A 12,274-nucleotide genomic window follows, 5' to 3' on the forward strand; every position below is an offset into this window, starting at 1 on the left:
AACACGACGGTCCGTCCTGCACAACTGTCATGGTTGTCAGAGACCCTTGTCCTACGGGTCTCCATTCTTTTTCTAAGTGTCCTCTGACGGACATCTACGACGGACCGTCATTAACACGACGGTCCGTCCTGCACAAACTTCATGGTTATCAGAGACCCTTGTCCTAAGGGTCTCCATTTTGTTTTCTAAGTGTCCACTGACGGACATCTATGACGGAGCGTCGTACCCTTGACGGTCCGTCCTGCACAACAGTCATGGCGGTCTGAGACCCTAGTTCTAATGGTCTTCAACTTTTTCTATGTGTCCTCTAACGAACATCTACGACGGACCGTCATTACCACGACGGTCCGTCTTGCACAACCGTCATGACGGTTAGAGACCCTTGTCCTAAGGGTCTTCATTTTTTTCTAAAGTGTCCACTAACGGACATCTAAGACAAAGCGTCGTACTCTCGACGGTCCGTCCTGCACAACCGTCATGACGGTCAGAGACTCCTTTCTTAATGGTCTCCATACTTTTTCTAAGTGCCCCACGATGAACATCGACGATGGACCGTCATTCTCACGACGGTCCGTCCTGCTTATCCGTCATAACTGTCAGAGACTTTCCTTCTGGGGTCTCTAAATAAACATAGTTGAGTAAGACATGACGGACCCCATGACGGTCCGTCATACTCACGACGAACCGTCACCTGGTCCGTCGTGTTTCAATGCTACAACAGAGACGTCATTACAGCTTTGCTCTTATGTGTATTTTGTCTCGTTTTTGCTTGTCTTGTTTGCTCCTTCTAGTACTAATAATGATTCTTTTTAGGTACTATCTCTAATGGCACCGAAACAAGATCGAGTTTACGCACGTGGGCATTCAAAGTCTGTCTCCCCATCTGCCAGGCTGGTTATAGGCTCTGATGTTGAGCATGATCCCGAGTACGTGCCCCCAGGCACTGCCACTCCAGCACGAGCTGCACGTGCAACCAGAGCTACGCCCAAAATGGTGGTGTCCTGCGTAGTCACTACCTCCCAGTCTGATGAGGAGCGTACACTGACCAAGCACACCTTCTGGTCAGCTACACAACAAGAAGGAGTGTCTGGTTACTTAGGAGTTTCGTGGTCAAAGGAAGCCTCCAGGTCTGCAAACGTCTCTTCACCCGCCACGGCTGCACAGTCTGCCTCGTCTGATGAGGCTGACAGTCCATTTTCCACTTCAGGCTCACCGACTAGTGTTCTCGCCCCGGTTGCCGACCAGCCCAACCGGTGGTGTGTCGATGGGCAATACCAAGTGTATTCAGACGCCAAGTTTCTAAATGATAAAGGCGTCATGACACGAACCCTTACACTGGAGAGGCGGGTCCTTACAGGAAGTCTCCCCACCATGCCAGATATCCACACTCTCTTCACCAGACACCGGCTAGAGTGGACAACTCATTCTTTGGGCCACTACAGATAGATAGGCGGGCTGCCCCCGCCAAACAGGCCCCACTTGAGCACATCAGAGTACGCGGCAGACATGTCGACATCTCCCTTCCAGCCATCCACCGGTATTTGTACGGCGAGGATGTTGATACCACCAGGTCCCCTCTCACCGCCGAGTTCGACTACCGATGGCAAATTGTTAAAGATGGCTAATTCTTGCGTGAACCATCGCTGAGAGAAATCACCAAGAGGTGGATGGCCCTACACTTATATATTGATGGAGAGGGTGGCGACTGGGTAATGGAGCCGAAGGGAGCCATCAGGAAGGCTAACTTGACCTTCACGGCTAAGTTTTTATGGTTGATTGTCCGCCACTACCTCTCCCCCACGGCTGCAGATAATATAGTTATATGGGATCGCGCAGTTTTGATGGCAGCGATGATAGCCGGGTTTGAGGTTGACTTCGCTTGGCTTCTACAGGTGGTCATGCACGAGAGGGCTTTTAAGGTCACCACTACTTACACTTTTCCGTGCATGATATTTTCATTATGCAGGTCCGCAAGTGTGCCCATATGGAACATTGATCAGCTCAAGACTCCGCAGGGCACTGTTGATATCGGCCTCATCAGGGATGAGGCCAATTAGTTGGCTCCACGTAGAGGGTCCCGTCCAGAGGTGCCTCCACTTGGTGAGAATCTGGTTGATACTGTAGCGTATGCTCGAATGGCTACGCAGGCTACTTCGGCAACCACTGACACTACCCCGGTCGAGTCTATCCCGGGTAGTAGCACCGCCCCTAGCTCCTCTCGCTTAGCCCATTTCCCCGCTCTGGTCCCGCTTGCTAGGGTCCATAAATTAGAGGCTCAGATGGCCACACTTCTGCATCACATCCAGCCTTGGATGCAGAGGTCTATTGCAGAGGGAGAGGAGCGCTTGGAGTGTAAGATGGCACAGCAACAGAGCGGAAGATCGCTGAGGTTCATCAACGCTTAGACGCTTTTGAGTTGCAAGTGCTAGCCCGGCCATCCCCTCTGGTGGACGTGTCGAACCTTCAGGATGCGGTTGAGAGTCTGCGAGCAGATATTGATATGATCCCAGAGGCTAGGGTTCCTGAGTCTGAGGCCCCTTCTGCAGAGCCTGCTGAGGACACAGTCTTGGCTGCTTTATTCGCCACTTCTGAGATTCCACCACCTTCCCCTCGAGAGCATTCCAAGAGGCGCAGGGGTCGAGAGGAGGATGAGGCTAGGTCAAGGAAGAAGGAGAGCCGTGAAATGGAGGCTGCGAGGAGAGCCTCGATTGCTGATGAGGAGGCGCGTCTGATTAGGGCTGTAGAGTCCGCTGCTGGGGCATCTAGCTCCAGAGATGTGGAGACGGCGGGAGGCACTACTTATAGTGTTGTTGCTGGTGAGGACACTATTGAGGGTGTCCAGACTACAGAGGTAGTGGGTTCCGGGAAACCGGACCCACCAGCTTGCTGATCGCCGGTGCTTTGCGCCCCAGGTTTGCTTGACCTGCCACTCTTGTATTTCAATTTTTTTATGCATTGGGGAAAATTGCATATCTTTTTGTTGGGGTGGGGTAAATGGAAAGTGAGTGCTAGGGTGAAGTCTGAGTAGCCCAATTCACGATCCTCTTTTGGGATTTTCTTGCCTGTGTTCTTTTTCCCCAAGAGACTAATTATTTTTATTGTTGAACCGGCATATCTATATATTGTGTACATAGTATAACTCTGAAGCATGATGGCTAAAACAAAAATGATATCCTGATGTAATGAAAATGATGCATTGCTAGGCAGAGTAATTGATAAATATGTGGCTCTAAGCATGACATAGAGATAAACCACTGCATGACGCTAAGTCTAAGGCTCGAACTAGGTGTCTGATAATCTGGTAGAGTAATGAGATGTCAAGTGAGTGTGAGGAAAATTTGAATACTCCACTATTTGTACTGAGCTAGAACTTGCCTGGTTAGTCCTGCTAAAAGTAAGTTGTAATAGACAATTAGGAAAGGATCATAGGCCCTTGTTCAATATAGCCAATTTTAAGCCTAAATAAAAAAAAGAATGAAATCAATTCCTCTTTGATCCAAATGATTTGTGCTTAAAATAGACCTTTCTTTTTCACCCCAACTGATTTTTTCTGGGAATAATGTGTTGGCCCTGGTCCCTCCTTGGACATGTGCACCTCAGCTTATACCAAAAGCATAAGTTGAGGGTGGCTAGTGCAGTAAAGAACTTTTTCGTGGCTATGACCCAATTTTGGGTATTGTGTACTTTGACTCATGGAAAAGTCATGAGTTGAGGGTGGCTATTATGAGGAATGCTCTTGAAAGTGGGGTTGAAAGAACAAAGAGAGAGAAAGAACAAAAGTAAAGTGACTCGAGAACCAGTAGAAAGAAAAGTGAAATAAAAAAAATATAGTAAATACAAGCAAGAAAAGAAAAGAGTCACTTACACAAATGAAGAAGGAAGGGAAAATAGCAAGGTGAAAGAATATAAGAAAAAGGGCGGAATAAAATGATAAAAAGGTAAGACTCTCAACCGATATGTCAAGCAGGGAAACAAGTCACTAAAGTATACCTAAATATACCCTACCTGACCTTGAGCCTATGTTACAAGCTAAGAAATTCCTATCGTGATCCTAAGAGTTGTATGGCGAAGTTAAACCAGTGAAAATAAGGGCAAGCTTATGGCAATATGTATGAATGAGTTGTGAATTTGTTCTGAGAGTGAGTGTTGAAAAGTAATTCCTATACTCAAACTGAAATTATTGTGTGAAAAATGAGGATGTTGTTTTGAAGTGAGAACACTAGTTGCGATACCGGAAATATTAGCACCTCGGTGAGAAATTGAAGAGGATAGGTGCCAGTGTGTGGTAAGTCTGTGTCATGGTCTGGTTCCACATAATTCAAGCCTAATAGTGATAACATGCATAAACATGATGAGAATGATCGGGATTGATAGTCAAATGATTGCGAAAGCTAAAATATGAATACTCTTATACAAAGATTTTGTAGTGAGTCATAGTGCGTCACTTGAGGACAAACAACGAATTTAAGTTAAGGGTGTTGATATACCGTGGTTTCACGGTATTTTTAATGCTTTTTCCTTAAGTTTAGTGTGTGTCCAAAAGCCTTTTTGTATTGATTTTTTTGTAAGTTTCTCCTTATTTGCAGGAAATCTGTCCAAAGCTGAACGCGGAAGTTTTTTAGCGAGAAATGCAGAAGAGACCACCTACGGAGCTTATGATGGTCCATCGAGCCTGTGACGGTCCGTAGGTGACATCGTAGTGAGGAGAGAAGGTGCTGAAGGAAGATGGGAAGTATAACCTAGTGTAGGATTACGAAAGTCCATGACGGACCGTCATAGCCACGACGGTCCGTCCTGCTAGTTCGTCGTAATGATTAGAGAGTAGTCCTAGTAACCGAATTCCAAGAAGTTAAAGTATTATGGAACGGAGACCCTCGACTGACCGTCGTGCTTGGAATGGTCCATCATTCCTATTCGTTGAGGGCAATGAAGAAAGCAGCAAAAGAATTTGTGAAGTATGTGACGACGGAGGCCATGACGGCCCGTCGTGACCACGACGGTCCGTCACGAGGTCCCTCGACTCAGAAGCGTTTTGACAGATTTTCAGTAATAAGAATCCTTCTTTTATTAGGATTTTGTTTTTATTATAAATAGTTCGAAAAACCTCATTTGGGGGGTTAGATTTTTTGATAGTTAGACTTTTCGATAATCTTTAGTTCTCTTGTTCAAGTATTGAAGGATTAATTTCAACAATTGTTACACTTTTTCTGAAATTGATTGTTGGTGCTTTTGTTGATTAATCAAGTGAATTTCTGAATTTTATTCTTTTTCATTAAAGTAAGTGCATGAATTTTTATATTAAATATATGAATAGTGTGATTATGACCATGGGTAACTAAACTCCATAACTAGGGTTGTGGGAACCATTGGTGAATAATGAGGTAAAATCTAACTAAAATAGCAATTCTAGAATAGTGTCTTGCATGAAGTGATAATTCTTTTGTTTAGAAGTCTTTTTAACGGATGGCCAACGTTAGAATTCGCCTTAATGCTACTTGTCGGACCAATGAGGTAGATAATAGGAAAAGAATTATCAACATAGATTTAGTGTACACTATTTATAGGCTAGTGTCGACTGGTACGAAGTAATAACTTAGTCAAATATCGAATACAATGCTTAATATGAGGTAAAGGTAAGGGTTAGCATAGCAACACACGTAGCAAAACCAAGGTGCGGAGTGATATTTTCTATATGCCGGACCAAGGATTTAGAGATACATAACTTATCACTTTAAATGCAAGATACTAGGAAAGAATTCTTATAGTTAGAATTATCAAGTTAGGAACCTGTGGGGAACGCTTAAGCCCTAGTTACTTTTATTAATTGATTAAGCTTCAAGATTTGAATTTGTTAGTTGTTTGCTTTAATTTAGTCAATTATTTCCATTAATTTAGAAATAACAAACCCCCTTTATTGTCTTTTGTTTTCTAAGGAAATAATTGACTAAATAATATTAAATAATAGAATAAAGTTAAGACTGAACTATTTTCCTCGTGGGAACGATCTCAACCTCATTAGTTTGGTTCTTTACTTGACACGACCGCTTTACTTCTTATTTGAGAAGTAAGTTTGAGCGTATCAAACGTCATGGACCTCCAAACTTCATGAAACTCAACACACTGCCTATAAACACTATTATAAATCATATAAGGGCCTTTTATTCTCTTGACACACACATATAAGAACATAAAAACACATAAGGAATATAGGTGACTCGTCATCGAACGTCTTGGTCGTCTGTTGACGTTTCACTTCCAAATCACCTAAACCTTTAGAAACTGCCTCATTACCACATTATATATCATTTTAGGACCTTATACCCTTATGAAAAACATGATAGGCTCTAGTTTCACTTAAGTCATTTTAAAGGTATTACACTTGTTTCAAACCCAAGGGTACTAATATATTAGTTTATATTAGTGAAGTGCGGTTAGGTACCGATGAGTTAGGTACCGATCTGATTTTTTTATGTTGTTGCTAATTATTATTGTTGTTTTTATATATTTTCTTTGCACTGTTATTGTGAAGCTATAGTGCTTAGCTATTTATGTCAATCCCGTGAGAAACCTAGGTTATGTTCCCGGATAGTCACATTTACAAAGGATACTCTACCTAAATTTTGGAAACCCTCATTCGAGGACGGATATTTCTAAGGGCAGAAAGATGTAACACCCCGACTTTTCAAAACGTCTATTTTAACTTGTATCTTCGTGAAAAGACAAGGAGGGTGGGTAATAAATTAAAATGATTTGGTATGTCATATTTTAAGTGTTCAAGTTTTTAAGTTAGGTAAGTGAAAATTAAAAGTTGGTGAAAGTTATCGTAAGTTCCCTTTTAAAGATTTCTCTTAAATTTGGGTCAAATGTCTTGGATGTTTTATCCCAATATATACAGAGTTATAAGGCCTATCACCAATTAAATAAAAGGCCTAAGAGCCTAGTTTGAAACACACAAAACCCCTTGTCCAACCGACATCAGAGTAAAAATTTATGAGGGTTTTACTACAGACTGTTGGGGCAGTAAATCGGGTTGGGTAAAAATTGTGGTATGTAGGCTTACTCAATGTTTTAAACCATTAAAACATTTCCTTTCACTTCTAAACCATAAAAAAAAAGCTTAATATAGGGTTCCTATTGAGTTCTTGCGTGATGAAGGTTATTTTTTGACAATTTCTACCAATAAAGGTTGCCCCCCATGCCTAGAAACGTGATCTTTGCACGTAGCAATCGTTTTCCCTTTCTATTATATGCGTTTGGAGCTAGTTTTTGAAAATATAAATTTGTAGTTATTAGTTTTTCTTCAAGGTTTACGCGTGGTTAACTAAGGTAAACATCTCGGGACTCTTTTATGATTGTTTTTATGAACTTCTATGGACGTTTCGACAAGTTGAGAAATATGGAAAGTCTTCCGATTTAAGATTATTTATGAATTGTGTATATTGTTTGTGAAGCTTAGGACAAAAGGAACAACATTTATGAAGGAACTACGGTCTTTCGAGCGCATTGGAAAGGTATGTTAAGGCTATTCTCTTCATTTGGCATGTTTACTTAGAGCTTGGGAGTGATATCATAGGATGGTTAATGTTGGTGATCTTATAAATGTAATTATGAGTGGTTGACTGATTAAGTGGTTATAAACCCTCATTTCAGGGACTCATAGTCGGTTAAGGATGACCTTAAGTTAGAACGACTTGGAGATTATTCATATATATATTGTTTGGAGCTGAATTTCTCACCTCTAGCCTATTCAATTATTTCTTATCACCCTTGGGGATATTGTGGTTAGCTATTGAGCTATGAACTTCCTATGGGGTATATTATGTTGTCTAACAGGACTATGTTATTTCCAATGAGGGATATGTGTTTCCTACGGGGCTATATTGATGCCAAAGAGTGTTATGTGTTGCCTACGGGGCTATTTTGAGACAAAGAGGGCTTTGTGCAGCCCACATAGCTATGATGCTTCCTAAGAGCGTTATGCGTTGCCTACGAGGCTATTGTGTTGCCAAAAAAAGGTATGTAATTTCTTGCAAATACAAGGGAATACCGGTAGTTATATGTACATTGATTGACACCTTTTATGCTTATAAGGGCCTAGGTAGATTGTATGTTGTTTGTACCTGCCGACAGAGCTTATGGGGTCTTGGTTAGGTTATTGTTTGATCATTTTTGTATTTTTAGATTCAGTAGTGGGTTAGCATGATTATCTAAATTTTTATTTCCTTATGTGATTTCTTTTTGTATATTATGATACTTTCTCATTTAGTCTATTTCCTTTCATTGTACATTATTTTGTAGTAATGCCCCATTGTCGGAGGCGCTGCATTCATGCATGCAGGTCCGGACTGACGACCCAGTAGACCTCCTCAGCAGCAGATTGACATCTATCCAATTGACTAGCCTTTTTCCTCCGGAGTTGTCATAGTTGGGAGGTTTGTTAACTTTTATGGTATATATCTTTATGGGTAGGCTGGAGCCTTGTCCCGCCAATCTTTACAACTCTTAGAGGCTTGTAGACTAATGTGTGGGATGTATAACTACATTATGTCCATGCTAGCCTAATTTATTGGTTTGCTGAAACTTGTGAGTTGTTTGGTGTATTGTCTTGATATATACCTATTTTCAATTTTGGTATAAATATCACGGTGGCCTCGACAATCCAATTAGGACTTTTGTTCTAGTTGACTATTTATTTATATGAACTCTTGGAAGTATATGTTTTTTTTCTAGATATGGTTACAAGGGCCTTGTCGACCGATGACTTAGTTTTAAGCCGAGATATACTTGTTTGTTTTTTTTATTGCGTGTGGCTGCAATGCGCTAGTAGCAAATGGTTCAACAGGGTCGACTCAAGCTTGAGTTTTGGCATTAGGAGACAATTGCGCCATTAAGTTTGGAGGCGTGACAATAGAATATAGAACACAATATTTTTTATCAATCTTTTCTTTTAAGTGGTGTATAAGATTGAAACAAGATGAATAATTAGAAATGGATAAAGTAAAGCATGATTAAATTATTTATCACTTCATTAATTTACGGAAGAAATAATAATATAAATGTGTTTCCTTGTTTATTTATCATTTTGTCTCACTTTGAGAAAAATAAATTCGATATTTCAACTTTTGATACCGTTTCCTATTTTAAGTTGTCACACTGTTAGTGTTATGTTTCTGTATTCTAAGCTTATTTTTTTAAAAATTGATTCGGTAGGATCCAATACTTGATATGATCCCTTAATAATAATCAACAATTTAATATTGATTATTTCTTGTAGCCTTCATTTTATTTTAATTAACTTTAGAAGTGGCTATCAAATTTTTTTAATTTTTATCTTTCTTCTTTTCTCTGAACATTGCCTTGTAGGTAATTAATATCTGAGATAAGAATATACATATATTAATTTATGTTTATAACTATAGTATTTTAAAGTACTAAATATTATTATCTTTTATTTCATTTAGAGAAGAAATACTTTGTTGTCATATTTTAATTTGTTATTGGTATCTAAGAGTAGATTCCAAATATTTGAACCTTTTTTTTGAAAAATTAATGATATTAATGTAAATTAATTATAAAACTATTTTTGATATAATAATAATTTACAATAATTTGTGTCAATTTAGATGAGTACACGTGCAATCCAGAGACAAGTAAATTTAATATACATGTATGTAAAGGTAATGTATAAAAAAGGGTTTAAAAAGATACTTTTGTTATTTTATATTTTATCGTATATAAGTTATCTCAAAATTAATATTACATCCAGAAATAAAAATAACTTACATCAATCATAATTATTAATTATGAAAGTAGTAATCTCAAATTTTATACCAAAGAAAGAACTGAAAAGAATCCCAAAACAGTGAAAGAATATAGACCAATAGCTTGCTGCACAGTGATGTATAAGATCATTTCCAAAGTGTTAACCAAAAGAATGCATGGGGTGATGCAAAGCATTATATGTGAAAGTCAAGCAGGTTTCATCCCTGGAAGGAAAATTGCTGATAACATTGTTCTTGCTCATGAATTGGTTAAGGCCTACACTAGGAAGCATATCTCTCCAAGAAGCATGTTGAAGATTGATCTGCAGAAAGCCTATGATTCAGTTGAGTGGGATTATCTTGAACAAGTAATGTGTGGGTTGGGGTTTCCAGAAATGTTTGTAAATTGGACAATGAAATGTGTTAAAACAGTGAACTACTCCATAGTAGTTAATGGACAGACATCTCAGAGTTTTGATGCAGCTAAAGGTTTGAGGCAAGGAGATCCAATGTCTCCCTTCCTGTTTGCTATAGCAATGGAGTATCTGAGCAGGCTGCTCAAGGGTCTAAGAGAAGACAAGAAGTTCAAGTATCATCCTAGGTGCTCAAAGCTTGACATTACTCATCTTTGTTTTGCAGATGATTTACTAATGTTTGCTAGAGGAGATTTGGAATCTGTTAAAGCTATACAACTGTGTTTCTCACAATTTTCTCAAGCCTCAGGCCTACAAGCAAATTTGAGTAAGAGCTCAATATATTGTGGTGGGGTTAAGCAAGAAGTGAAGAATCAGATTGTTCAACAACTAGGCTACAATATGGAAGAACTTCCTTTCAAGTATCTGGGAGTACCTCTATCAACCAAGAAAATGTCTGTGATGCAATGGTACCCCCTCATAGAGAAAATAATGGCAAGAATAACCTCATGGACAGCTAGGAAGTTATCATATGCAGGAAGGATTCAGCTGGTGCAGACAGTCCTCTTTGGTGTTCAAGCTTACTGGGCACAACTTTTCCTATTTCCAACTAAGGTAATCAAATTAATTGATAGTATGTGTAGAAGTTATATTTGGTCTGGTGTTGGGAAGATAACTAAGAAAGCTTTAATAGCTTGGGAAAGAGTATGTAGGCCAAAAAATGAAGGTGGTATGGGGCTGATAAACATGCAACTATGGAATAGAGCTGCAATAGCCAAACTGTGTTGGGATTTGGCAAACAAGGAAGACAAACTGTGGATTAAATGGATACATGTCTATTACATAAGAGGGCTCAGAGACTGGCAGAAGAGAGAACAAGCTAGTTGGATGATCAGAAAGATAATGCAGGCTAAACAAATAGTTGATCAAGTTCACATCAAAGAAGGAAAAGGAATGGTTAAGCAAATATATGAGCATATAAGAGGGGAGCAACCTAAACCTGTGTGGAAATGTCTAATGTTCAAGAACTCTGCAAGGCCTAAAGCTATATTTACTCTGTGGATATTAATGTATAGAAAGCTAGCAACAGTGGATAGGCTTGCTAAATGGGGGATAACACATGATTCAGCTTGTGTGCTATGTACAAATATGGATGAAAGCCTCGACCACATGTTTTTACAGTGTCATTATGTAGAGGAAGTGTGGGAAAGAGTATTAACATGGGCTGGTTTCAACAACAACAGAGCAAAAACATGGACACAGTTTGTGCAATGGTGTATACAGCATGGGAAGGGGAAGACTACAAGAGCTCAACTATTTAGAATGGTATTAGCAGAAGTAGTGTATGCAGTATGGAATGAGAGAAACAAGAGAATTTTTGAAGACAAGAAGAGTTTGATAGAAGAGATTGTTAAGAAGATAGCATATGTAACTATAGCAAGATCTCCTATTAGCATAAGTAAGATTATTAGCCATAGGAAGATCTGATGTTTTAGTTAATATTGTTGGTGTCCTAGGGAGTATTTTTTTTTGAGATGTAAAAGCATGCTGTGATAGCTGCTTGGATTGTAAAGACTTTACGGTAATTAATGAATTGGTTACCAAAAAAAAAAAAAGAACTGAAAAGTAAAGTTTGGTATATCTATATCTATATATATATATATATATATATATACCACTAAAATTAATAATTGTTTCCTATAAAATATCCGTCCAATGATAAGCATTACCGTAACTAGTATAATAAGAAGTTTTCATGAATTAAAGTCATTTACTTATTTAAGCAATTTTTCCCTCAAAAAGTCAAATTAATTAATTAGCATTTGACCACTGTTGATAATTAAGTCATGACACGTGCAGTTAGACGCTAGGTAGTTGTACAATTTTTTATTATTTTTTTTAGACAAAGTTATTAAACAAGAGAGATGTCGTGGTAATACAGAATTGTAACATTGTTTTTCAAATTACATCCTCATATGGAAGGTCATGATGAATGATAGGCCAATTAAGACGGATCAAAAAAAACTTATAGATATTTATAATGATAAGATTTTAAAGAAAGGTTACATGTGAAATTTTAGAAAAAAGTATGGTCACCTG

General features: G+C 38.9%; 1 protein-coding gene across 1 annotated transcript; it reads left to right on the top strand.

Annotated features, from left to right (window-relative positions):
- The first annotated feature begins 990 nt into the window (after nucleotides 1-990).
- Nucleotides 991-11,662, top strand: LOC107009830. The gene is made up of 3 exons (XM_015209157.1): nucleotides 991-1,233; nucleotides 2,468-2,816; nucleotides 9,921-11,662. Exons 1-3 carry the CDS (start codon nucleotides 991-993, stop codon nucleotides 11,660-11,662), a joined length of 2,334 nt encoding a protein of 777 aa, XP_015064643.1.
- The last annotated feature ends 612 nt before the right edge of the window (nucleotides 11,663-12,274 follow it).

Source organism: Solanum pennellii, chromosome 2, assembly GCF_001406875.1.
Source record: "Solanum pennellii chromosome 2, SPENNV200".
NCBI classification, from domain to species: Eukaryota; Viridiplantae; Streptophyta; class Magnoliopsida; order Solanales; family Solanaceae; genus Solanum; species Solanum pennellii.

What these genes read in the sequence shown, in the direction of transcription:
- LOC107009830 (XM_015209157.1), top strand. Translation starts at nt 991, where the DNA reads ATGGTGGTGTCCTGCGTAGTCACTACCTCCCAGTCTGATGAGGAGCGT. An exon ending in CGACTAGTGTTCTCGCCCCG is followed by an intron (nt 1,234 to 2,467) that starts GTTGCCGACCAG and finishes TCGAACCTTCAG; the next exon opens with GATGCGGTTGAGAGTCTGCG. An exon ending in TACTTATAGTGTTGTTGCTG is followed by an intron (nt 2,817 to 9,920) that starts GTGAGGACACTA and finishes TCATTTCCAAAG; the next exon opens with TGTTAACCAAAAGAATGCAT.